Source organism: Oculina patagonica, chromosome 7 (assembly GCF_052425735.1).
Source record: "Oculina patagonica isolate OP01 chromosome 7, crgOcupat, whole genome shotgun sequence".
NCBI classification, from domain to species: Eukaryota; Metazoa; Cnidaria; class Anthozoa; order Scleractinia; family Oculinidae; genus Oculina; species Oculina patagonica.
In genome coordinates, this window is record NC_135764.1 from 10,993,122 (window position 1) to 11,020,245 (window position 27,124).

General features: G+C 42.2%; 1 protein-coding gene and 1 long non-coding RNA gene across 2 annotated transcripts; one reads left to right on the plus strand and one right to left on the minus strand.

Annotated features, from left to right (window-relative positions):
• The first annotated feature begins 126 nt into the window (after positions 1–126).
• On the plus strand, positions 127–25,186 carry LOC144660706 (rac GTPase-activating protein 1-like). Its single transcript, XM_078521427.1, has 24 exons — positions 127–354; positions 610–710; positions 813–853; positions 998–1,058; positions 1,266–1,399; positions 2,296–2,377; positions 3,228–3,260; positions 3,970–3,996; positions 4,554–4,586; positions 4,943–5,048; positions 5,913–6,000; positions 8,056–8,098; positions 8,631–8,681; positions 8,805–8,850; positions 9,307–9,401; positions 10,047–10,103; positions 10,979–11,043; positions 12,613–12,673; positions 12,745–12,856; positions 13,206–13,311; positions 14,219–14,351; positions 15,220–15,361; positions 22,052–22,145; positions 24,008–25,186. The coding sequence occupies exons 1-24, from the start codon at positions 261–263 to the stop codon at positions 24,075–24,077; spliced, it is 1,875 nt and encodes a 624-aa protein (XP_078377553.1). The 5' UTR covers positions 127–260; the 3' UTR covers positions 24,078–25,186.
• Positions 24,910–27,080, minus strand: LOC144660768 (uncharacterized). The gene is made up of 2 exons (XR_013572153.1): positions 26,834–27,080; positions 24,910–26,085 (listed from the first exon to the last, which is right to left on the minus strand). It is a non-coding gene; the product is annotated as an uncharacterized LOC144660768 (long non-coding RNA).
• Positions 27,081–27,124: the final 44 nt, after the last annotated feature.

Here is a 27,124-nt window from a genome sequence, read left to right on the forward strand (position 1 = left end):
CTGTGATAATTTCCGAAGTCCTTGTGTGTTCTCTTCTCACTTCCGGTGCCATTGGCTTGAGCCTGTGATCTTTTGCCCTGTGGTCACTAGTGAATCACGTGAGCGGTATATAAGGCGTGATTTGATTGGCTGACACGTCTGTTTGAAAGAAGTGGAGGGAAAAAACGAACAAGATGGCCGAGTGGTGAAGGCGGTTTCTACTGGAGCAGTTTTCGTTTGGATTTATCGAAGGATATTACTTATTTACGCCATTCAAGCTTATGAAGGAATCAATCATGTCTGTTGCAACACTTGTTGGATCTTTTGATGATATCGTTCGCTCCACATCTGTGCTCGCCGAAGGAATTGAAGGAGGTTTGTGTTACGATTCGTTGTTCGCCGTTTTGTGTGTCTTCATTGTATTGTTGGCAAAACAAGAACAATTTGACTTGTATTGCTACGATTTTCTGGGCTTAAATAGAAATCTTTCCAGTTATTCCTCATTTTTAGCTTCAATGTTTCCAAACTTGTGAAGTTTGATAACAAAAATTTCAAATTCAGCGGGTGATGTACGAAGGTGAAGCGATCGACTGTATGGAATTCAATTCCATTATTCCTTTTCTTTTATAGAATTTATCAAATTCGTATCGCAACAAGAAGAATGCCGAAAGAAGTGGCTCGCTGCAGAGAACGAAGCTGTCCGTCTGAAACAAGACATTGCGAAAATCACGGTACGGTTTTTAAAATGTAAAAGTTCAAAGTTGTCAGTTTTCCTTTAGTTTATACCTTATTTTCATAGTGCATTTACGACTTAAACTTATATTCTCTTACAGGCCGAAAATGAAGCCCTTGAAGTCAAATTAAAGCATGCAAGGTACGCTTACTTTATGCCTACGCGGCTTATAGTGTTGCCATTTTTTCAGCCCAAATACTTTGCGTGAATGTTCATTTTGGTTCTGTATAAACTTTCTTTTCACGGCCGTCTGTTTAATTATTAACTGTTCTCTGCATTTTTCAGGAGTCAAGTTGAGATAGAAATCAAGAAAAGAATGAAAGCAGAAGCAGCCCAAGATCACTTGGTGAGTATTAAAAAAATATGAACGACGGATAGTTCTAATTTTACTCTAAAAGACAATATCATAATCAGTTGTCTCTTGAGAAAAAGATTGTGTTTACCTTTTACTTTCTAACATAAAATTAGTTAAACATTAAAAAAAAATACTTACAAATAAATTTCTGATTTTATTATTGTTTTAAAACTTGTTTTGTTGGCCAAAATCTTACAGGAGAGGCAAGTGGCACTTATCCGCGAACTCCTAAATGACAAGGACACAATGAGCAGATTGAATGACAATGAAAGACAGACACTAATGCAGTTGAGCCAGTGCCACCACGAGGATATGACCAGCCCAAGGAAACGGTATGGTGTGATCTGCTTCTCGTACAGTTTGCAGGGCAGGAAAAATGCAAGGTCTGATTGCCCAGGGCAAGAATATTTTGCTCTTGGGCAAGTGAAAAGTTAAGTTTGGTGGCCTATCCCACTGGGGCAAGTGAAATTAGCCTCAGCAAGTCTGAGTGACGGCAAGAAATATTTAAGTGGGGCCGAGTGAAAACTGAAATTTACTTGCCTATTGAGCAAGTTGATTCCAAAGTTTTTTTCCCTGCCCTAGACTTTGGGATAAGTCAAAGTACTGGGTAAAGAGAAATATAAAGTCATAGCTACATGTGGCCACAGCAATTTAATTCACAGTTTAGGCGTTATTCTTTGCTTTGCATCTTGCTACAACCGGGTGTTAACATCTCGTGCCTTGCTTCCTTGTAGGGCACAGTGGCAATTCTAGTTTCCGTTTCTGTCATATTTCTTTTTCCGGGAGCGGGTTATCAGCCTGCCGCCCAACCCCAAACCTGGAGGGCCAGGAGCTGCTGTTTGCCTGGCATCTACCCTTCGACCAATCCGGCATGGTTAGACCTGCCAGGGACCAAAGTCCCCGCCGGCACAGCTCTCTGGGTCATTGAGACATACAAACTTCACCACCACGGCAGGGTGTCAGCCCATGGTGAAGATAGCTACATATAATCCTGGATTAATAGCACTATCTGTAGTCTTCATGTGTCAGTGACATGATAAACAAACTAGTGATCATTGAAACTGTGGAAATGGAAGTATGAATATTTCTCTCCATTTTACAGTTGATTACCTTCAAGCTTGGTGGAATGTTTCTTTGATCAGGGCCTTGACATTGTAAAACATTTAAAGTAACGATAATGACAATGAAATTGGATAAATACATGTACATGTGTATTCACCATTGTTAGGCGCTTCAGTGTCCAGGATGAATCAACTGGCTCCATCTTGTCGCCTTCAGACATCAGTTACGACAACACAGAAGATGACTTGGTAAAGATTTAGATTTACTGTTAATTTACAAATCATTGTACATGAATTCCCCCTGACAATTCATTACCTGACGGTTTCTCTACTAGCCCAAAAGCAATGCTAGGCTAGCAGGGATGTCGCTAAGGGCCCTTTGCCAGCTATTTTCACTGGCTGAACAAGAACTTAAATCTGGCTGAAATTTCACATGAAAACAAAGACTTGGGTAAACTTTTAGAGCTGTATCTGTAAGACCAGAAAAGAAGCCAGCTGGGCTTGCTAATGAGCCAGCTTTGTGTTTTCTTAGCTACTTCAATTTTCAAGGAATAGCCATCCAATTTGATCAGTGTTTCAATACTGCATGCTGTGTTGTTGCCACTTGAGAAAGTTTTATAATTATTATCAACTGAAGATCTTTTGACAACTGACAACTTTAATGATGGCTTCTGTTTCAATTGCTCAATGAAAATACAAGCTGTAATTGAGACAGAGTTGACAGTTATTGTCTGACTACAAACACAATGTGGCAACTCTTCCTTTCACAGCTCTGGCACTTTAATAGCCGATTCCCTCTATAGCGCGCGCCTGCAGGAAATCACGGTAGTTGTATTCATCAAACCATGCGCGAGACTTAGCAAGGATGCGCGTTGCTGAGTCTCGCGCAAGATTTGATGAATACAACTACCGTGATTCCCTGCAGGCACGCGCTATAGAGGGAATCGGGTATTGGCCAGTTTACACAAAAGCAAAAGTTCTGAAGGTGGCAAGGTGTAGTGCATGGCACTGTTATAGCAAATTTACAAGTGAATATCCAGTATCCTGTTGTTGTTTACACAATGACGTGCATTCTAACTTTCATTTATTCATTTTTCAGGATGTATCTCATCCACGGAAACCAATTAGAAAGGTAAGCGGAACTTTTTTTGTTGTATTTGGATTCTGCAATGCTATCTGACTAAATAAAAGAACAACAAGGGAAAAAAGGCAAAGCCTGGAGCCAAGTGACCCATACTTGCCAGAACCCTGGCCAGAGCTCGAACCTGGACTACTACTCAAGTCGATCCGAAAGTGCATGCAACAAGACCAAAGTGTAGTATGGGGTAGATGTCGAAAGCTACTGTACATGCTGAATACAAATAAGATGGTGATAGACAAACCTGCATTTGCAAGTTTTCAATATCTTCAGAACTGTGAAAACAAGAAAAACTTTTAGCCACGCTGAATTTTAAAAGAGTTTTCAAGACATGCAACAGCAAAAGTAAAGCTACAGAAAAATGCCTCCCGAGAGGAAAAACAAAATCTTCACGTGCAAAAATACAAACTTGTACATTTCCTCTTAGCTAATATGCAAAATTCCAGTGAATATCCAGACCAGCTTTCAACCTTGTCACATGCACTTTTTTCCGACAACCTTTCTCAAATTAGCTGTATCGGATGTCAAGCCATAAGATAACGCAACTTTTGTTGAACACGCAATCATTCAACACAGAAGTTGTCCGCTACTTTATTTATTTCCATTATTTTTTATATGAGCCCAGCTAGGGCTTATATCCCAGCATTGCTTCTAACCAGCATTTTACAGCATTAAACAAAAGTATTTCTTTGTGTCATTTCAGGCTCCACCACCAGGACCAGAGCTTGATGTGAGTACTTCTAAAATCTTAATAGAGGATATTGGTATTGGGCTGGAACTAGCTCGCAGTGGAGGCTTATGGGGGGAATCTTGTTAAATCAAATGACATGAAACTTTTTCTTAATGATATTCCCCAGCTGTAGCCTCCATCGCAAGCTACAGTAATTCCAGTCCAATACCGTTAATAGGAATATGGTCTCTTTATTAACATTAATAAATAGGACTGCAGTTTATTAAAAAAAAAACATAATATTGTAAATGTGATGTGCTGCAAAAGTAATTATGTAACTAATACAGTACATTATGCCAAGTCTTATCTCTATCATGAAGTTCCTGCTTGACAAAGGCATGTGCAGGCGGAGCTAAATGTACATGTTCCTAAGAACATTTGGCAGCCTATGTCACATGATGTCTGTCTGTACACTTGCTCAGTGAGAGCTGAGAACTACCTAAATTTACAAAACTATGAGTCTTCTTACACCAAATTTAAAACCAAAAGTGCTCATGCAGTGTTATTGATATGAGAAGCTGGATTTTATTTGCTATTTGTCATTCAAACTCTTTCAGGTTACTCCACCCAAAAGGCCCAAGACTGATGAGGTACTTATTCTCAGTTAAGCCTGTTTTAATTTGTATAAATATTTTATAACAATCTGATACCAGGGTTCATGCTTCCTACTGTTCTTAATTTTTTCTCACATTTATTGCTTATATTTAAAATTTTCGCTTTCTATTTTAGTGTTTGGCAAAGGCTACAGACTAGTTGCCGAAAGCTTATCTTTGTAAAATATCTTACCAGATAATGTTTTTAAAGTTTTTAATATGTTTCAGCCTGGTTACTCCTCTATTTTCAAATCTATCCTAAACATTTTGTTGCATTTGGTAGAGTTTGATGATTATTCCTCAATCATTGGTAATTTGTCTTGTTGTGATTATTGTTTCCTTGAACAATACAGACAGATGGACAAGTGACTGTAAAACAAGTTATTCCAGACAGTCCAGTCCATGTTCCAATCCATGTTTATCCAAGTCCACAGATCCATGTACAGCCGTCAGCCCCTGGTGAGATATCTTTTTCTGTTTTAAAGCAATTTTTCACTTGAGCATCAAAAGTAATTCACGTTTGCATTGGTTTTGCATTACTACACAAACTTAGTGATCAGGGTTTAAAACACTTGTGCTGCTTTCTCTGCCAATCAGAAATAACCAAAACCAATTGTGACTCGCTCATGCATTTTCCCACCTAACAAAGATAACAAGCGTGGTTAAAGTATTTACATATTCAATTTTTGTCAGCTTCTTTCAACTTCACTTAAAATTTTCATGTGTACAAGATTTTTTGCAGATAATTTGCAAAAATATTTTAAAGCCACCGCTAATTAAAATTTGGCACGGTTCATGGCAAAATGGCAAACAAATATTTTGCAACTCGAGCCGCTAGAATCGCTGAAATATTCCCGCCACCAACTTGTTTACGAGTTCAGAGGTAATCATGACTTTCGAGCAACGTGTCTTGTTCTTCCTCAACTTGCAAACTTTGGCAGTTAAGTTGGGTCAAAGTTGGGTCAAAGTTGGGAAGTTTGTTCCAAAGTTTGCAATTTGATTGTCTAACTCGCAACGTAATTGGCTACTTCATAACTTAGTTCGCAATTTCCCAACGAACTTCGCAGGACTTGTAGTTACATTTTAGTAAGACCAGACCTATATGAGTGGCTTTACAATTCATACCAACACCTTCACGAGATTTTCAAAATGCATTAAGTCTTGGTGAAACTGCCCCTTTAATGATATCATTAATATGACATAACTTCTGTTGTGACCTGCAACTTCTTCTAAATTGAAAGATCAAATATCAATAAAAAAGATCAATATATTCCAAATTGTGTTGCCTTGCAAGTAACTTCACACTTTTTATCTTTGGCTTAGAAATAAATTATCGAGACCCATACCGCCAAGCGATAAGGGAGCTTGAGGAATATACCAGCCCAAGAAAGGAGACCCCACAATTACAGAGGTGACAATTTTTGAAAAATAGCTATTTTGTTTGTCACTGTTCTTGTGAATAATTAAGTAAAGATTTAAGACAGTGAGGTGTACTTCAGATGTGAAAATAAGGTAATGATAGGTTAAAGTGCATCCAGGCCACTTGGAAGAAAGTTGAGGGTTGTTTAATACACCCTCAGGGTCAAGTCATCTTCAGGGCTGCAAATAATTTTTTTCACTTGAAAGGGCATACCGTAAAGTTCCGTGTATAAGCCGCACCTTTTTCCTCTAAATTCAAGTCTAAAATCGGGGGTGCGGCTTATCTACGGAAACATCTCTGGTTGGAGTTCTCAAAGGCCTAATTAATATTCATAAAAAACTTCTCAAGACGTCATTGAATAAACATATAACAACCTGAAAACTTTGTTGTTGTTCACTACTTTTTAGTTCCTCTGCAAAGCTGTTTGCAGTGAAGCGTGCCAGTCACTTCGAATCATGTCTTTCCGCCGCGTGTGAGAAGGCACCAAGATAAACGCAAATACTCACAAGGCAAATGGCCGACCGCTTCGGTTTTTTATTGACCTTCACAGCAAATACATCTGCTGGATTAACAAACTCTTATTCTGCAGTAAGTTTTTATCCTGTTGCGGGTAGCAGTTTCCAAGAATCTTGAAATAAAAACGTGATTTCTTCTGAAGAAAATGCCGCCATGTTTGTTTTTAATGCCCAGACTCCTCTCTACAATTCAGAGCTTGGCTACTAAGCATTCATCATTCGCGAACGATTCGAACGAATTACAATTGTTTCAGGAGTGTTTAGAAGTGATAATCCCGAAAAAATGATATCAAGAGAGCATCCAAGTTTAAGATATTGTGAACTCAAACTAAAAAGGAGGTATGACAAGTGAAATTTAGCTTTCGCAAGACTTAATTTATATTAAACATTGCAACAACCACCGTGTCAGTGTTTCGAAACCGTGCTTGTTTGCCCTTGTTTGTTTACCAATAGAACTTCACTTGAACTTCAAACTTTATGGTCTGTATATTTTTTTTTCCAAAATTTGAGCTTCCAAATCGGGGGTGCGGCTTATCTACGGGTGCGGCTTATACACGGAACTTTACGGTATGTCCTACTAAGACACTATCTTGGTCGGACAAAACAAAATTGTGGTCGGACAGATTTTTATTTATTGTTGCCGTAAAATGATTTGCAATCAAGAAATTGTCCGGACATCATGTCCGACCACACTTGGGATTTCATCGGACGTCAGCAAATTTTGATCGGCCAATGACCGACTGTTATTTGCAGCCCTGATCTTAGGTATGTTTTGACTCAACTTACCATGAGAGACTTAAAATACAGCACTTTTTTTAGAAGGGTAGGGTAGTCGGCGACTCGACTCGAGTCATTATGACTCATCTTGCAAAAAGTTGACTCGACTTACAGGAAGTCTACCGTCGCTTGCATCTAAGCGTGAACACGAGCCGCTGAAACATGATCCAATTGGGTATCAAATGTGGCATGTTTCGTCATGAAACTTTAAAGTTTAGCAGACCGTAACAGCAACTTTCACACTCAAAATGCTCACCATAAACACTGAGAACAGGCGAAACTTTGCAACAGAAGTGTTTCAAGTGAACCTGCAAATGCATATCGACACAGATCAGAATCAATTTGTCGGAGGAAGGTCTTGATATCCAATCTTTCCACCATTTTGACTGTTTCGAAACCGGAATGTGTTGAAGTTTCGGCGCGAAAGTTGCCGTTACAGTCTGCTAAACTTCAAACGTTCGATGACCAATCATGTCACATTTGATACCCAATTAGATCATGTTTCAGCGGCACGTGTTCACGCTTAGATGCAAGCGACGGTATTTGTAAAATAAACTCAACTTACTGGAAGTCTAGTCGCGAGAGACTTACCTGTAGCATAAAATACAGCAAGGATATGGGGAAGGGTAGTAACAGTCTGCAACTCCACCACAAGTTACAAGAAGTGAACGGTACCATGTTTGGGGCTTGACACTTGACCACCAAATGGTAATTACTGCTTATATACAGGTTTGACCATGTTTATTTGTTTCAGAATTGCTTCACAGAGTGGTAAAGGACCAGCTAGAAAAGACAAAGTAAGTTCTAGCAATCAAAATGATTATTATGTCTTTGACTATAGCTTTTGCACTGCTCCTGGAAATCTCCTGGAATTTTAAAATTTTCTTTCAAGGCCTTGGAAAACTCCATGAAATATCTTCTTTTTTTTCAACCCACTCCTGGAAGGCTCCTGAAATTTTATAGTTGCTGGTATTAAAAAACGTAATGAAAATGCTGTCATAACCTTTTCCATGGGCACAGTTTTCAATTACTCGGAAAGAGATGTGGACACGAAAAGGTTAATTTAAACATTTACACTTTAAAATATCCGAGTTCTTGTTCCTGGAATTTTATCATTCTCTGAGTAATGCAAACCCTGCTATAAGCACCTTTCCAATATGGAAGATACCTGGTTTCAGCAATGTGTTTGCACCCTTTCTCTTCTTGAGTTAGACAAGGCACCTCTACAAAAATGAGAGTTCAGCTAAAGTGGGGAAACATGGACAAAATGTTGCTCACCTTGTAAATTGGTCCTAACAAGTCTTAACATAATTTGTTTTTACATTCCAGAAACACGCACTTTGCTCCAAGACTGTAATCAGACCAGAGTCTTGTCAACCTGTAAGTAAATATGAAAAATAATGAAGTAGCTTCAATCTGCAAATTGCTTGGTGCTAATTAGAGAAAGGAATTATGGCAGCACTCATTTCATCTTCTATTTCAAATTCTTTTTTATCTCTGCAGTGCAACAAAAGAATAAAGTTTGGAAAACTTGCCTTGAAATGCAAAGGTAATTATTGCGTTTTATGTGTTCTCAGGGTAAGCAAGTTGTCCATAGCAGAGCATTTACAAGGCAGCTAGGGCTACCCTAGCACTCAGCTACGGTTACCGGAGGGAAACACTTTACAACCCTCCAAGTTTACTTTTTTCCTTAGTGGCCATTTGGCCACCAACTACTCAAGTTTTGGTCGCCAGTGAAAAATTTTAGTCACCAAATTAAGCTGATGCTTTCAATCATTCCTCTCAATTTTAGTCGCCAGGCTGGCGACCTTGGTTCAAAATTAGTCACCAGCTCCAAAATTTTAGTCGCCATGGCGACTAAAATGGTCTTAACTTGGAGGGTTGCTTTACCCTTTTGTTATGCCTAAATCAGTTATAGAATATTGTGTGACACTTTTGTCCTTCCTGGCTGTGTGAAAAACGAATATTGTGGAACCAGACATTGATTTTCTCTTCTTTTCTTTAGATTGTCGTGCCGTGTGCCATCCAGACTGTAAGGACCAACTTCCACTGCCCTGTGTCCCTTGCAGTGACACACCAGGCTCTGGGAAAAAACGTCCGGTATGTTGTACTCCATATACAGTCAACTCTCGCCTTGAGGACACCCCGCTATTACGGACGCTCGATATTACGGAATTACGGACACCTTCGTGGTACCAAAAGAACAATTTTATTGTTTTGACTCTCGATAAAGCGGACACTATGAACTTCTCACATAACATTAATACGGAAAATTGCAGTGTGTTGAATACTTTTTGTCGAAACACACTTCAGAAGTCTTCTAAAATAATTATTTTTGCATCAATTGCTTCAGTAGCTGTACAGTAGACTTTGCTTTTTCACTTCAGCTTGCGCCCTTTTCTTCCAGACAACTCCTTTGGAGAGATCAAACCCTCGACCATTGTCATTCTCCATACCTAACGACTACTGAGTTGTTTCACGACTGTTGATAAGCTCGTCATAGCCCATACTATTTAACCTATGTTAACGCCATTTTTTTCCCTCACACCCCGCTATTACGGACTCTCGCTATTACGGACACTAAACGAAGTCCCAAGCGTGTCCGCTATAACGAGAGTTGACTGTATATGGCTGCACCTTGAGCTTTAATTGTTTTTTTGTTGTTGTCGTTCTGTTCTGTTGTGTGTGTGCGGGTTTTTTTTTGTGATAGTTTCTGGTTGTGATTAGCTATTGTTTCTTTCTCAGGATGAAAACATTGAGTTTTATGCTCCCTCTACAAGCCCGATGGTGCCAGAGATTGTTGTAAGTAGATTTACGTGTTGACATCAATGTCTAAGATCAAATGCAGCTACGAAATTACAAATTTTACGATTCTTAATCTTAGTAAGATGTTTCTAAACTGCAAAAATTTGCAGGAGCCGACAATCTTATGTAAGAGGTTGAAGGAAGAACCCAGCAAAATCTTAAATTTGATACATACATGTTTTGCTGTTAGTTTGCGGAAAAGACGCTTGCAAAACTAACTGAACGAAACGTTTTTATGCAGGTTTTCTTGGCATCACCGTAACTTTTAAAGTGGAACAATCTTATGATATCGTGGAACGAAGTGACTTTATTGTGGAACGATATACTTTGGAATAAAATGATCATGGAACGAAATGACCGTCCAAAAAATTCCGCAAGAACGTGCCAAATAATCGTCAAAATAGTGAAAAATCACAAATTCTGAGCGTGAAACGACTGAAAATTCGTAACAATTTGTAGCTGTGTTCAGTTCTGGAAATAGTAAAAATATTGCAACATCAGGCATTCCCTTGTGTGAAGAGCTGTGATGGCGAGAGTGTAAAAGTCGTTTCCAGGAAAGTAACGCGGTGACTTGGGCTTGAATTCACACCCTCCAGTCCACATTCTCTCTCTTTTCCGCAGAAACATCTTCAGTGGAGGGGGAAGGGGCGAAAAACACGAAGAATGAAGAATAAGGGCTCCGCGTACTTACTTTTGACCTCTCCCCATTTCCTGCCCGTACGGAAAATAAAAGAGGCCTCTGCGGAGGAGAGAGAGCCACGTTCTGACAACTAGCAGTTAGTGCTATTTAGGGGTACTGGTCACAGCTTAACAGGAAAGGAAAGTGTGTTCTTCTAACATTTTTTCCTTGTCTTAACTCTTCTTCTCCTCAGATCAAATGTATTAATGAAGTGGAACGTCGTGGCCTTTCAGAAGTTGGAATCTACAGGGTCCCTGGGTAAGTACACCAGTAAAATACTAATTGTGTGAAAATAATGTGCAAACATTGTTAACAGCCATGCATTAAGGGACGGACCATTATTTTCTTGGAGGGGGGGGGGGATGAAAAATTTTCCTCTGCAAAATTTTTTTTTTAGTTTATGCACCTCTGCAAACATTTTTTTTTCGAAATTCTTACAATATTTTGTTATACACATCGTGTTTGCAATGAATTTATTTTGTCTTTCCAGGCCCTTCAAACAATTTTTTCAATATTTTTCATTCCCCCCCCCCCCCTCCAAAAAAATAATAGTCCGTCCCTAAGTTTTGAGAGTCAGAGCGATTAATATTAAACGAAAACACAGCAAAATGGTAACCACCCTGCAGTGAACCAATCAGCGCTTGAGGACAAGGCGCAGCCGATGCAAAGCGCGGGAAAACACCCATATAATAAGTCGCCCTTTCACAAGTAGTCAAACACACGGCACGTGCGTAATTCCCGTCTGGAATATTCCTGAAATCCTCCACTTTCAAGCCAAGAGATACGAAAACACTAAAAAGATGCATTTTGAATTTAATACAGTCCGACCTCTATTAAGCGGCCACCCTCGGTAACTTTGAAAAGTGGCCGCTTAATAGAGGTTGGCTGCTTGATAGAGGTACAATATAAATTGAATAGGAATTGCAGTAAACGCGATTTTATTGATTCTATATAGCAAAATGCTTTTAAAAAGTGAACATATATGAAGATAAATCCAAAATTCATTGTAACAAAACAGCAAGTGCATTCACCAGCCCATGCATAGTTCTAGGTCTAACACAGAAGGCATGTAGTTGAAATGTACAGTGTATTTCTTCGGTTGATAATGTACAGAAAAAGATGCAAAACATCGTTGACAAGTTTCTTAGGCCTTTTTGCATCAACAGTTGGTACGTGAAAAAATTGTGCTCAAGATATTTCACCATTTCGCTTGGAAATATAATTTGCTGGCCGCTTAATAGAGGTAAAAGACCATATAAATAATACACTTGTGACAGCAAAAAGGTGGCCGCGGCCGCTTAATAGAGGTGGCCGTTGAATAGAGGTATCAAATAGAGCAGTTTACTGACAAATAATTAGGGACTTTGGAAAGTGGCCGCTTAATAGAGGTCGGACTGTAATTTCTATTCGCCTAGTTTCTCAGCTCACAATTTGGCTTGTCACTGCCCTTTTCGTGACGGTTTTTTATATAAAAGTGCACGTCGCTTTAAAATCTTTCAAACTTCGAGGCAACGAAAACCAGAAATGGCGTTGGATTTTTTCATTTGACCGTTTCGCGTAACTACTCCCCCCCCCGCTTCCGTACCCCCGCCGAGGAAAAAGGGGAGGGTGGGTACAGCTACACATGATAGCTTCCCGCTGTAAAAGTCACGCTCGGTTGTGGTCGTGCCTTTGATTGGTAAACGAAGCACGTTGCACGATTATTTTAGCCAATTAAAGAGCTTGCTTGCAATTCACTAGCCACAACGAAAATTTTACGTGCAAATTTTGGAGAACATTTATGCGGCCATTTTTGCCGCCTGTTTATTTTTCGCTTTGTATTTTCAGGGCCGACAGGAGTGTAAAGGAACTAAAAGAAAAGTTTATGCAAGGAAAAATTCCTGATCTGGTAAAGTGTGTTTAAAAAAATTTATTTAAGCCCTTAAACATGATTTCTAATTAAGTTCTGCTTTTTCACAGCGCAAAGTTGATGACATCCACGTTGTCTGCGGACTGCTCAAAGATTTCTTCAGAAAGCTGTCTGAGCCTCTCTTAACGTACGACTTATGGTCGGCATTCGTAGACGCAGCAAGTGAGTTTTGTAATTTGGTTTTGATTCTCTTATTCAGTCCTGAAAGACTTAATAAAAAATTTTCCCTGGCCGCTTGAAGGCTTCTAAGCTTCGACTCGAAAAATTTAGATGACGTAGTTGTGGTCTCTGATTGGTTGTCGCTTTCGCGCCAAAATTCAAACTCGAGCAACAACCAACCGCCATTACGTCATCAGTATGGAATTCTTCGGGTTGATGTTCGCGCAAAAAGCGCGCGAGCGAGGTGTCAAAGTCCCGGATATAAATAAGAGTCGTTTCGCTAATAAGTCTCTTGAATTTGAGATTCAATCTGAAAATCGTTTTCATTCATTTCTTTTGTTTTGTTTTTTAGACAAGACAGATGAGGATGACAGCGCTAGTGCCACCTATCAAGCAGTCAGCGAACTACCTCAAGCCAACAGAGACACTCTGGCCTATCTTGTCATTCATTTACAGAAGTAAGCCACTCCGAAAACTTTTGAATTCAAAGCTTGCAATCGTGTTTAAAGCCATCGAAGAAAAACTTAAACATAACAGTTTACTAAGATAGAGAAACGCTGAAAAAATAAATAACCAAAAAGTAAAAGGACAGATTAAGACGTATTACGAACGCCCAAAGGGCACGCTTAAACCTTGCTACAATCACTATTTTCTTTTTGTTCGACAATGTCTAACTGAATATCAGGGAAGTAGAGTAAATTACGTCTGGATGAACCACGAATGACCTCAGTGGTAGCCTGTTTCAGCTCCGTGCTCTCCCAACTACCGAGAGCCTGGAACAGGCCATTTTCAGTGACGGTGCTGTAATTGAAACAAAAATAAGAGCGTTAATTGTTAGAGGGGCGTTTATTGGCCAAGACACATTCAGGGAGAGTGGGGCAAATTGAATGATTATGTTACATCTTTGCTGTTTTTCCATCTTAGTAATTTTGTACATTGAATCAAAGGATCCCATATTACATCTTTCAGCTGTGATTTTTGAACCGCCAAAAATTTATATTTGTGTCGCAGGAAACCTTAAAGTAATAGTCTATTTTTATTAAAAATTGCTATATAAGAGCACTGAAACTGTTAACAAGCATCTTTGGCTGCGGATGGCTCGGATGGAAACAGATTGCAGTTTGGAAAAGTAAGGCTTACTTTTTCAAGCTGTTCCCGCGCGCCTTCGAAACGTCAATATTTATAGCCGTAGCTTGATTTCTATCCGCGAATATGTTTATTTAGGGTTAAGTTGCCTACCACTAATTTCAGAACAGTTTAGACCAAAATCTGTGAAATCCCCGTGACATAGTCCCTTTAATTACGCGGACTTAATAAGAGTTTCTCCCTTGCCGCTCAAAATACTTAGTTGCTCTTTTCTTTCAGGGTTTCTCATTGTACTGAATGTAAAATGTCAGCAAGTAACCTGGCTAAAGTGTTCGGCCCCACTATCGTTCAAAATTCATCCAACAACCTTGAACCAATGCAGATGCTACAGGAGGCCAAGTGGCAACCCAAGGTGGGTAGTGTGCGTAAGGAAATGATCTCTAGATCAATCCGAGGAGGGTAGGGTGGCGTCTGCCTTGCCCATTGTCGTTCTCGGCTCGTTAATCCTGGACCCTACTCTAATTGGTGACGTTACCGAATAGGACTCGCAGAAAAAACTGCTCTCGCACCTCGCACTATGCTTTGCGCGGAAACGAGACCCCTCACGGTAAAGTGAACAAGAGAAAGCCTTGTTACTACATACAGGGGCAGTGAAATAAATGCTCTGGAGTTTCAGCTTGGCTCACACGTTCATGCAGTCTGAATTTTATTGACTAGCAGGGTCTGCCACAGGTCAGGAAATGATAAGGGTATTTTATTTTGAGTGCGGGAAAATTGACATTTTGAAGAAAAGCCAAGGACAAATTGGAATATACTATTACGCCGCTTATTTAACACAATTGATTTTTTTCGGTGGCAGAGGCTGGAGGTCACTACTGTATCTGGCATTTTGTTTTTACGGTATTTGGTCAGGGAAATTTTATTTTCATCAGGGGAAAAGTCGGTATTTTGAAAACTGTTGTCTGTGGCAACATTGACTAGTTTTTTTGAAACGAAGAGGGTTAAAAAAAAAAAAAACAAATGAAGAGAGAAATTTTGGCCTAGGCGCATATGCGCATGGACAAAAAATGCGGTGCTTTTCATTAAAAAATAAGATTGTAGTTTTTGAAAAAATAAAAGAAAATCTGGGCCAAGTTATTTGAAAGGTGGATGCCAGCATATCAGTAAACAATAAATGACTTAGATCGCTTAAAAATGTTGTCTTTTAGATCAAAAATGGACAAGGATTAAGGGCTGTTTTTATTCGGGTTTTTTACAGTGTTGACCTTGTTTCTCCTTAGGTTGTTGAGCGACTTCTGTCGATGCCTGTTGACTACTGGAATCAGTTTATAAACATTGAGGACGAGAATGTTCGATCTCCACCCTACAACCCTTCAACTCATCACACAGACGGGACACCTTTAACCCCCGAGTGTAGACCCGGTAAGTTCCCCATTATATCCCTACCACTCATCACACAGACGGGACACCTTTAACCCCCGAGTGTAGACCCGGTAAGTTCCCCATTATCTCCCTACCACTCATCACACAGACGGGACACCTTTAACCCCCGAGTGTAGACCCGGTAAGTTCCCCATTGTATCCCTACCACTCATCACACAGACGGGACACCTTTAACCCCCGAGTGTAGACCCGGTAAGTTCCCCATTGTATCCCTACCACTCATCACACAGACGGGACACCTTTAACCCCCGAGTGTAGACCCGGTAAGTTCCCCATTATATCCCTACCACTCATCACACAGACGGGACACCTTTAACCCCCGAGTGTAGACCCGGTAAGTTCCCCATTATATCCCTACCACTCATCACACAGTTGGGACACCTTTAACCCCCGAGTGTAGACCAGGTAAGTTCCCCATTATATCCCTACCACTCATCACACAGACGGGACACCTTTAACCCCCGAGTGTAGACCCGGTAAGTTCCCCATTATATCCCTACCACTCATCACACAGACGGGACACCTTTAACCCCCGAGTGTAGACCTGGTAAGTTCCCCATTATATCCCTACCACTCATCACACAGACGGGACACCTTTAACCCCCGAGTGTAGACCCGGTAAGTTCCCCATTGTATCCCTACCACTCATCACACAGACGGGACACCTTTAACCCCCGAGTGTAGACCAGGTAAGTTCCCCATTATATCCCTACCACTCATCACACAGACGGGACACCTTTAACCCCCGAGTGTAGACCCGGTAAGTTCCCCATTATATCCCTACCACTCATCACACAGACGGGACACCTTTAACCCCCGAGTGTAGACCCGGTAAGTTCCCCATTATATCCCTACCACTCATCACACAGACGGGACACCTTTAACCCCCGAGTGTAGACCTGGTAAGTTCCCCATTATATCCCTACCACTCATCACACAGACGGGACACCTTTAACCCCGGAGTGTAGACCTGGTAAGTTCCCCATTATATCCCTACCACTCATCACACAGACGGGACACCTTTAACCCCCGAGTGTAGACCCGGTAAGTTCCCCATTATATCCCTACCACTCATCACACAGTTGGGACACCTTAACCCCCGAGTGTAGACCCGGTAAGTTCCCCATTGTATCCCTACCACCATCACACAGAGGGACACCTTTAACCCCCGAGTGTAGACCAGGTAAGTTCCCCATTATATCCCTACCACTCATCACACAGACGGGACACCTTTAACCCCCGAGTGTAGACCCGGTAAGTTCCCCATTATATCCCTACCACTCATCACACAGACGGGACACCTTTAACCCCCGAGTGTAGACCTGGTAAGTTCCCCATTATATCCCTACCACTCATCACACAGACGGGACACCTTTAACCCCCGAGTGTAGACCTGGTAAGTTCCCCATTATATCCCTACCACTCATCACACAGACGGGACACCTTAACCCCCGAGTGTAGACCCGGTAAGTTCCCCATTGTATCCCTACCACTCATCACACAGCGGGACACCTTAACCCCCGAGGTAGACCAGGTAAGTTCCCCATTATCCCTACCACTCATCACACAGACGGGACACCTTTAACCCCCGAGTGTAGACCTGGTAGTTCCCCATTATATCCCTACCACTCATCACACAGACGGGACACCTTTAACCCCCGAGTGTAGACCCGTAGTTCCCCATATATCCCTACCACTCATCACACAGTTGGGACCCTTAACCCCCGAGTAGACCAGTGCCCCATTATATCCCTACCACTCATCACACAGACGGACACCTTAACCCCCGAGTGAGACCCGGTAGTTCCCCATTATATCCCTACCACTCATCACACAGACGGGACACCTTTAACCCCCAGTGTAGACCTGTAAGTCCCCATTATATCCCACCACTCATCACACAGACGGGACACCTTAACCCCCGAGTGTAGACCCGAGTTCCCCATACCCTACCACTCATCACACAGACGGGACACCTAACCCCCGAGTGTAGACCAGGTAAGTTCCCCATATATCCCTACCACTCATCACACAGACGGGACACCTTTAACCCCGAGTGTAGACCCGGTAAGTTCCCCATTATATCCCTACCACTCATCACACAGACGGGACACCTTTAACCCCCGATGACGGAAGTCCCCATTATATCCCTACCACCATCACACAGACGGGACACCTTTAACCCCCGAGTGAGACCGTGTCCCCTATCCCTACCACTCATCACACAGCGGGACACCAACCCCCGACTGAGACCTGTAAGTTCCCCATTATATCCCTACCACTCATCACACAGACGGGACCAACCCCCGTGAGACTGTAAGTTCCCCATATATCCCTACCACTCATCACACAGACGGGACACCTAACCCCCGAGTGTAGACCTGTACGTTCCCCATTATATCCCTACCACTCATCACACAGACGGGACACCTTAACCCCCGAGTGGACCCGGTAAGCCCCATTATATCCCTACCACCATCACAAGACGGGACCCTTACCCCCGAGTGACCTGTGTTCCCCATATATCCCTACCACTCATCACAAGACGGGACACCTTAACCCCCGACGACCGTAAGTTCCCCAATATCCCTACCACTCATCACACAGACGGGACACCACCCCCGAGGACCAGTTCCCCATATATCCCTACCACTCATCACACAGACGGACACCTAACCCCCGAGGACCGTACCCCATTATATCCCTACCACTCATCACACAGACGGGACACCTACCCCCAAGACCCGGTAAGTTCCCCAATATCCCTACCACTCATCACACAGTGGGACACCTAACCCCCGAGTTGACCCGGTAAGTCCCCATGTATCCCCCCCCGGACACCTAACCCCCGAGAAGTCCCCATATATCCCTACCACCATCACACAGACGGGACACCTTAACCCCCGAGTGTAACTAGTTCCCCATTATATCCCTACCACCATCACACAGACGGACACCTTAACCCCCGAGTGTAGACCTGGTAAGTTCCCCATTATATCCCTACCACCACACGGGACCTAACCCCCGACGTAGACCTGGTAAGTTCCCCATTATATCCCTACCACCATCACACAGAGGGACACCTTTAACCCCCGAGTGTAGACTGTAAGTTCCCCATTATATCCCTACCACTCATCACACAGACGGGACCCTTAACCCCCGAGTGTAGACCTGTAAGTTCCCCATTATATCCCTACCACCATCACACAGACGGGACACCTTAACCCCCGAGTGTAGACCCGGTAGTCCCCAACCCCCCCCGGCCACCCCCGAGGTAGACGGTTCCCCATTATTCCCTACCACCACCCAGGGCACCTTAACCCCCGACTGTGACCTTATTCCCCATTATATCCCTACCACCATCACACAGACCCCTCCCCCGAGTGTAGACTGTAAGTTCCCCATATATCCCTACCACTCATCACACGACGGGACACCTTAACCCCCGAGTGTAGACCGTAGTTCCCCATTATATCCCTACCACTCATCACACAGACGGGACACTTAACCCCCGAGTGTAGACCCGGTAAGTTCCCCATTATATCCCTACCACTCATCACACAGTTGGGACACCTTAACCCCCGAGTGTAGACCCGGTAAGCCCCATTGTATCCCTACCACTCATCACACAGACGGGACACCTTTAACCCCCGAGTGTAGACCAGTAAGTTCCCCATTATATCCCTACCACTCATCACACAGACGGGACACCTTTAACCCCCGAGTGTAGACCTGGTAAGTTCCCCATTATATCCCTACCACTCATCACACAGAGGGACACCTTTAACCCCCGAGTGTAGACCCGGTAAGTTCCCCATTGTATCCCTACCACTCATCACACAGACGGGACACCTTTAACCCCCGAGTGTAGAAGTAAGTTCCCCATTATATCCCTACCACTCATCACACAGAGGGACACCTTAACCCCCGAGTGTAGACCCGGTAAGTTCCCCATTATATCCCTACCACTCATCACACAGACGGGACACCTTTAACCCCCGAGTGTAGACCTGTAAGTTCCCCTTATATCCCTACCACTCATCACACAGACGGGACACCTTTAACCCCCGACTGTAGACCTGGTAGTTCCCCTTATATCCCTACCACTCATCACACAGACGGGACACCTTTAACCCCCGAGTGTAGACTGGTAAGTTCCCCATTATATCCCTACCACTCATCACAGAGGGACCCTTTAACCCCCGAGTGTAGACCTGGTAAGTTCCCCATTATATCCCTACCACTCATCACACAGACGGGACACCTTTAACCCCCGAGTGTAGACCCGGTAAGTTCCCCATTATATCCCTACCACTCATCACACAGACGGGACACCTTTAACCCCCGAGTGTAGACCTGGTAAGTTCCCCATTATATCCCTACCACTCATCACACAGACGGGACACCTTTAACCCCCGACTGTAGACCTGGTAGTTCCCCATTATATCCCTACCACTCATCACACAGACGGGACACCTTTAACCCCCGAGTGTAGACCTGGTAAGTTCCCCATTATATCCCTACCACTCATCACACAGACGGGACACCTTTAACCCCCGAGTGTAGACCTGGTAAGTTCCCCATTATATCCCTACCACTCATCACACAGACGGGACACCTTTAACCCCCGAGTGTAGACCCGGTAAGTTCCCCATTATATCCCTACCACCATCACACAGTTGGGACACCTTTAACCCCCGAGTGTAGACCCGGTAAGTTCCCCATTGTATCCCTACCACTCATCACACAGACGGGACACCTTTAACCCCCGAGTGTAGACCAGGTAAGTTCCCCATTATATCCCTACCACTCATCACACAGACGGGACACCTTTAACCCCCGAGTGTAGACCTGGTAAGTTCCCCATTATATCCCTACCACTCATCACACAGACGGGACACCTTTAACCCCCGAGTGTAGACCCGGTAAGTTCCCCATTGTATCCCTACCACTCATCACACAGACGGGACACCTTTAACCCCCGAGTGTAGACCAGGTAAGTTCCCCATTATATCCCTACCACTCATCACACAGACGGGACACCTTTAACCCCCGAGTGTAGACCCGGTAAGTTCCCCATTATATCCCTACCACTCATCACACAGACGGGACACCTTTAACCCCCGAGTGTAGACCAGGTAAGTTCCCCATTATATCCCTACCACTCATCACACAGACGGGACACCTTTAACCCCCGAGTGTAGACCTGGTAAGTTCCCCATTATATCCCTACCACTCATCACACAGACGGGACACCTTTAACCCCCGAGTGTAGACCCGGTAAGTTCCCCATTGTATCCCTACCACTCATCACACAGACGGGACACCTTTAACCCCCGAGTGTAGACCAGGTAAGTTCCCCATTATATCCCTACCACTCATCACACAGACGGGACACCTTTAACCCCCGAGTGTAGACCCGGTAAGTTCCCCATTATATCCCTACCACTCATCACACAGACGGGACACCTTTAACCCCCGAGTGTAGACCTGGTAAGTTCCCCATTATATCCCTACCACTCATCACACAGACGGGACACCTTTAACCCCCGAGTGTAGACCTGGTAAGTTCCCCATTATATCCCTACCACTCATCACACAGACGGGACACCTTTAACCCCCGACTGTAGACCTGGTAAGTTCCCCATTATATCCCTACCACTCATCACACAGACGGGACACCTTTAACCCCCGAGTGTAGACCTGGTAAGTTCCCCATTATATCCCTACCACTCATCACACAGACGGGACACCTTTAACCCCCGAGTGTAGACCCAGTAAGTTCCCCATTATCTCCCGAAATCCTATCACCCCGGCCCCGGCCCGATTTTGCGATTGAAAACGCTGTCTTTAAACCGCAAAACAAATTTACCGTATTTTCTCGATTAAACGCCGGGTCTCTAAGGTGGAGTTGAAAATAGGCCCCTAACGTATTTATTTGAGGTATAATAAGTTGTAGTTGTATAAGCAAGATAAATGCTTGTCAATTTGCTTAATGAACATCGGGCTCAAATAAACGCCAGGTCCACCAGGCTAAGTTTGAAATAAACGACCAGGGCGTTTAATGGAGAAAATAAGGTAATCTACATAGTCTGAAGTGTATGGCTGACACTTTAGACTATAAATCAGCAGTGTTTTTACTGTATACAAACACCATCACCTGTCACCTACCATTTTTGTTTCTTTAAACGTTCTGACTACAATATCTGTACAGTACAGGCCCTTGTGCATGTATTTTTGGCTAGAACCCCAAACGAAAAGAGGCAATGGGTTTCACTTGTTTTGGTCCTTTCGTTTCGTTCCGCCGTTTTGGGTTTTAGTACATGCCGTATTTTTTATTGTGGGAACTTTTTTTATAGAACGTTTTGGAAAACAAAATGGTAGGTAATAGCTTGATTACAGCAGATATAAATTGCGTTTTCGTTCATAAAATCGGGTCGAAAGGCGAAAATCTATCTGTGCAGCAGAAACAGATTTTTCCGAATCGGCGAACTTGTTGGGTTGAAGTCATGCGCGCATCGGATCGCCGTTTACACGCGCCGATTCGCTTTCCCGATTTCGGCCCGACAAATTGTAGCGTTTAAATTAGTTTAACAAAGCCTCGGAGCCTCCATTGTTGATGTCAAAAACCCTCTTCTAATATATGTCCATGGTGTTCTGTCATTTTAGTACCAGAGAGCATGCTGGGACCCCTGACGGCTTCAAATGCTAAGTCAGTTAAGAAGAAGGGAAGTTTCCTCTCCAGGACTCCTCTGACGCCAAGGTAATAATCAAAACCTTTTATAAATGTATAAAGACCGGTTTTCTAGAGCAGTTTTCAATTGAATGTCGTAAAACCAAAACCAAAGTAATTACTCTGGCCAATCACAAAGTACACGGACAATCCAGTGAACCAATCAGAACTCGAAGCAAATACATGTAGCTGGCACGAAGCGCGGGAAAACGTGCGCGAGCTAGTCACGATTGGTTTTGGTTTTAGTTCTGATTGGCTGAGAAAGTGGCGCGAGATTTTTAAGCCAATCACTAAGCGTAGAAATGCAAAACCAAAGCAAACGCAATTAACTTTCGACACTTAAGTGAAAACCACTCTAACATAAAAAGTAGCTTGTTTGACTAACTCAATAGCTTATTATAATCACGTTCAGAAATTCTGTCAAGGTGTAAGGCTTTTGGCGATCATAAAGATTCCTGTTGTTTTTCCGTTCTGTTAAATCTTTGTTCAAGTTGTATTTAAAAATTGAGCGTTTATTCATTTTAGCGATTTCTTTGGTATTTCAATTTTTGTGTTTTATTTTTTCAATATACTTTGGAAAAATAGAACACCGAACCAACTCGTCTCGGATTTGCTACATCGTTGTTGTTCGCTTTCCCTCGATCTTCTCGTCTAACTACCCGAAGACGTAAAAAAAAACGCGCGTTGTACTCGAATGTTTGTGAGAACGAGTCACAGGCGAGGTTTTACGCTTATGCTAACTGAATCGAGTGTTGAATCGCTGGCAACCCCTTTATTGTCCCAATAGCGAGTTTAAGGTTCGAAGCGAGTGGACACGCGCGAATGAAAAGTCACTACGAGTGGTTTTCGCGTGTAGCGTGGGAGGGCGTTGAGATCGCGCGAGGAACAGGAAAACAGCTGCTGCCGAAAGGAAGCTGTACGCAAATTGTTATATTAGCAGATAACATGTACAAGATTTTTGAGGTTGATAAAAATTGTATGTGGAAATAACCTTTCAAAAACAAAAGATTATGGCTTTTTACGAGAAAAAATCAACGTTTTCGTTGTTGTTTTTCGAAATCAGGATTTCCGGCGGAACATTTTCTCTCTACTTTGCTATCATCCTTGCTTTGTTCATTCCATTCAGTGTGAACAATTTGTCAAGATAATATTTTCCATTAGATTTCATGTGGGTGGATATTTCTTTTCATTCTCTGTTCATTCGCGCGCTTCCCCACGCTTCGTCACACAGTCGTTTTAATGTTAGCCATTTCCTTGCCAAGAAAATGCTAAAATAAATAAAAAAGATAAATTACCTTTATTTAGACACGGTGAGGATTAAAGCTAGAAGCTTGTGGGGCCGTGTATTCCTGACTGAATTGGAATTTGGAAGTGTTGGTTTTTGTGGAAGGAGGAAAACCAGAGAAAAACTCGGCGAGAATCAACAACAAACTCAACCCACATATGACGCCAAGCCCGGGAATCGACCCGGGCCACATAATTGGTGGGAGGGGGGGGGGGGGGGGAGAGCGCTCTCACCACTGCGCCATCCCTGCTCTCACCCTTTCGGCTTCATGACCAAAATATCAATTCTCTTTACTTCTGCCGTGCATTTCTTTTTATGTTATTTCGGAGAATTTGCGGGTGTAAGCTATGAAAATACTGGATGCTCAGCTCTAATTTTTTCTTTATTCCAAAATTCCTTCTTCCTGTTAGTTTCTGCTTGCCAGCGTTTTGAGATTTTGATATTGTCAACTCTTGGGGATTTTAATGTTGAAGAAAATAAAAAAAACAAAGCTCAATATAATTCGGTTATGCCGTAAAGTAAAGCAATATTTAGTCATGTCTTGAACGTGGCATCGTGTATATACGTCATGTAGTAACCCGCGCGGTGTCTTCTTATTTCTCGCCAGGTTTGGAAGCAAGAGCAAGCACCCCAACAAGAGACCAACCCACTTCTTCGCCTCGCCGATGTTAAAATAGACTGTTTAATAACCGTTCAAATCTCTAAAATAGTTTAATAATTCTCGTAGAAGACTAATGTATTGATTATATATGTAAAGCCAGCGTATCAGCCTTTTCTCCTCATTTGATATGTAAAGTAAACAAGCGATCTGTTGATGACTTACCGTGCGATACGACACGTTATCGCACGGTTGATATAGCACAGAAATATCATAACTGTTCCATACTGTGGCCTTGTGTGTCTTATCAACTTGATTCATATTAGGACATAACATCTTCGAGTGTGTTCTCAAGGAGAAGCTAGATTTAATTTTTGTAAAATATTTAAAGTTTTGCACCTGTACGGGGATTAATTCAGCTTTGCCGTGATGATGGGCAGACAAGAATAGAATAGACTTGAGACTGATTTCGGTCCTTAAACGGGCTCCATTTTCTAAAATATCAGTACTGAATTTGCTGGAATTGCTCCTTACATCTTAGGATTTCTTGAGCCTTTCTACAGAGTTGATCGATTGTAATAGTGAAACTGCAGACCCGATTGTGAAATCGCCTCTGTACATGGACAGCCGCTGTGTGTTTGTGTAGAAGACAGACTGTCTGTAAATAAGTTAGCCGTTTAAATATAGCCTTCCGCGTGGTTACAGCAGAGTTAATTTTCCAGGATTAACTAAACGCTGTTTGTTTTGCATCAAAAGCAACTTGGCGGAATTGCCCATTGTAAACTCGCTAAAGATTTTGTTCTCTGTCGTTTTTGTAAAGGAGAAAGTCTGTAATATTTCTGTTGCGTTTAGGCTACCTTAATATCCATCGTTAGCAACTAAAATGTAATAACATTCAGACTACATGACCATTTATTTTTTTATCTTTTCTCTTTGTTTCTTTATTCACTGAATACACCGGGAATACAATATTTCAACCTTTAGCAACCTTATCATCGCATCACGACTTGTAAAAAACCGCAAATTAACAAGATTATGCCGACACACTGTCGACAATCTACTGTACCGACCACCAGAAGTGCATAGTGATTTTATTTTAATGCATTGCTTTTGTCACTTTGTAATATTATTTAATATACAGATTAAACCAGCAGTCTTCGAACTTTCTAAGACTGCGTTACAAACATATCACTGTCTCATATCTTTGTAGACTGCTTGCGATAAGCTAATCCAAAGGGAAGAGACAAAATGTTCAAAGCATTCAACATTGATCGTTGATTTTACCTTTTGTGGTAAACCAAACAACCCCTCTAAACTTCCGTTGCAGTGTTTAGCTTGTGTTTTTATTTCCGAATCGTTCCCTATTGAGGAAGAATCTTTCCGCGACCTTATAGGCGACTTTATCTTCAATTTTCTAGACTGTAACGATGATTTGAATTCGGTTCGCGAATGAGAACTTTTGGGACTCGCTTCATGTCGATTTAATAGTCGTACACAGTCTTGAATTCACAATGCTTTACAAAAGACCTTGTTTATACCACTGAAGTCGAAACGCCTTCAACGCTCGAGGCATCAGGAGCATAATTATGCAAATATGACCTTTGATTTTGCTCCAAGCTAAACTATCGCATGAATCGGTTCGGTAACGTGGTTGAGTGACGAATCAGTAACAATCAAAAAATGTTCAGCCTTCCCATCGATTGAAGCGGTCGCATAACTTATTCTCAACCCATTTGTAAAGGAAGCCATTCTAAATTTAAAGCGCGCGTTCAGTTCACTAGCCCTGGTTCTACATGGTATACAACTGAGTTTCATCAAAGCTCCACAAGTCATTCCTGCAAAAGTACTTGAAGTTGAGCAGTTAGGACATAGCTTGACACATTGATTCCTTTGTTGTCGAATTCAGTAAAAGACTTGAAGTAAAATCAAGAAGTTGTACTGATTTCAAATACCGAAGAGAACGTTGAAAACTAGCTTTTACTCTGTTGTGTGTTATTTACCATGCCATGCAACAATGAACATCGTCTACACTTCGCCGTTCGTAGAAATGAAATAGAGATGGTCCAACTCTCAGGCTTATCAGAATACTGGAAAAATTAATACAGAAAAGACAATTTTAAACACCACAAGTGTATGGCTGATAGCATCCTAAACTAATAAAGCTAAAATAAATGTGATACCTTTTAGAATGCCAGTAAAAACCTGAACCACAACAATGAAATAAAACCGTGACGGATTGAAGCTGGCAAAACATTTTATAAAATCTTATGAAATTCAACTGAACTGAGAAGCTTCCAGATTGCAAACGTCATAAAGACTATATATAAACTTTATACATTCAAATTTTTTAGATTCTATAAATCAAAACGTGTATGGAACTAGATTGCTGTTGATTTTTATCCTTGCCTAACCTTGGCTATAGCTACAAACTAAAATTATTGATGTTTGAGTTCTGTTGACCCGGCGGGTGTTGAGTAAACGTACGTTTTCCAGAAATACTGACCGTCCAATTCAGGATTGAGCGATTTAAATAGACAGAAAAAGAAATTTAAGATCACAAAGTATTGAATACTCTAGACAAAATATCAAAACGACAAACAACCGCTTTACAATCCTATCTTATATTACTCATTTATGACAGACTTGCAAGTTCGAATTAGATCTTCGGACAGAAAGTTATACCCATTGCATGTCTGGGGTTTTGATTGCTCGCATTTCTGCATGCGATCAAGTGACAATTTCACCCTCAACATTATACAGCTCATTATCCTAAACTAAAAGGTGCATTGACACTTCATTCGCATCATAAATATGTTTAGAATACTTATGCAAAACCTTATCAATGTATTTGATGAAGCAGAGCCCAGCTGACTCGGAACCTCAGACAGTCGAACTGAAAGCGTAAGGTAACAGGCTTATACCAAGGTAAACAGGCATTTCCGCTTGTCGCGAATCCCGCAGCGGTGAAGCCTCTGTAAATTGCAAGCCAGGCGGCCAAAAATCGTGGCTCGATTGCTTGGAAAATGCTGCTTTTGAAGCGTAAATGTCCTGAAATCGTATGTGACCCGATTTTCATAACCTCGTCGACGAAGGAAATACATCATGTATTTCAATAACAAGGCAGCG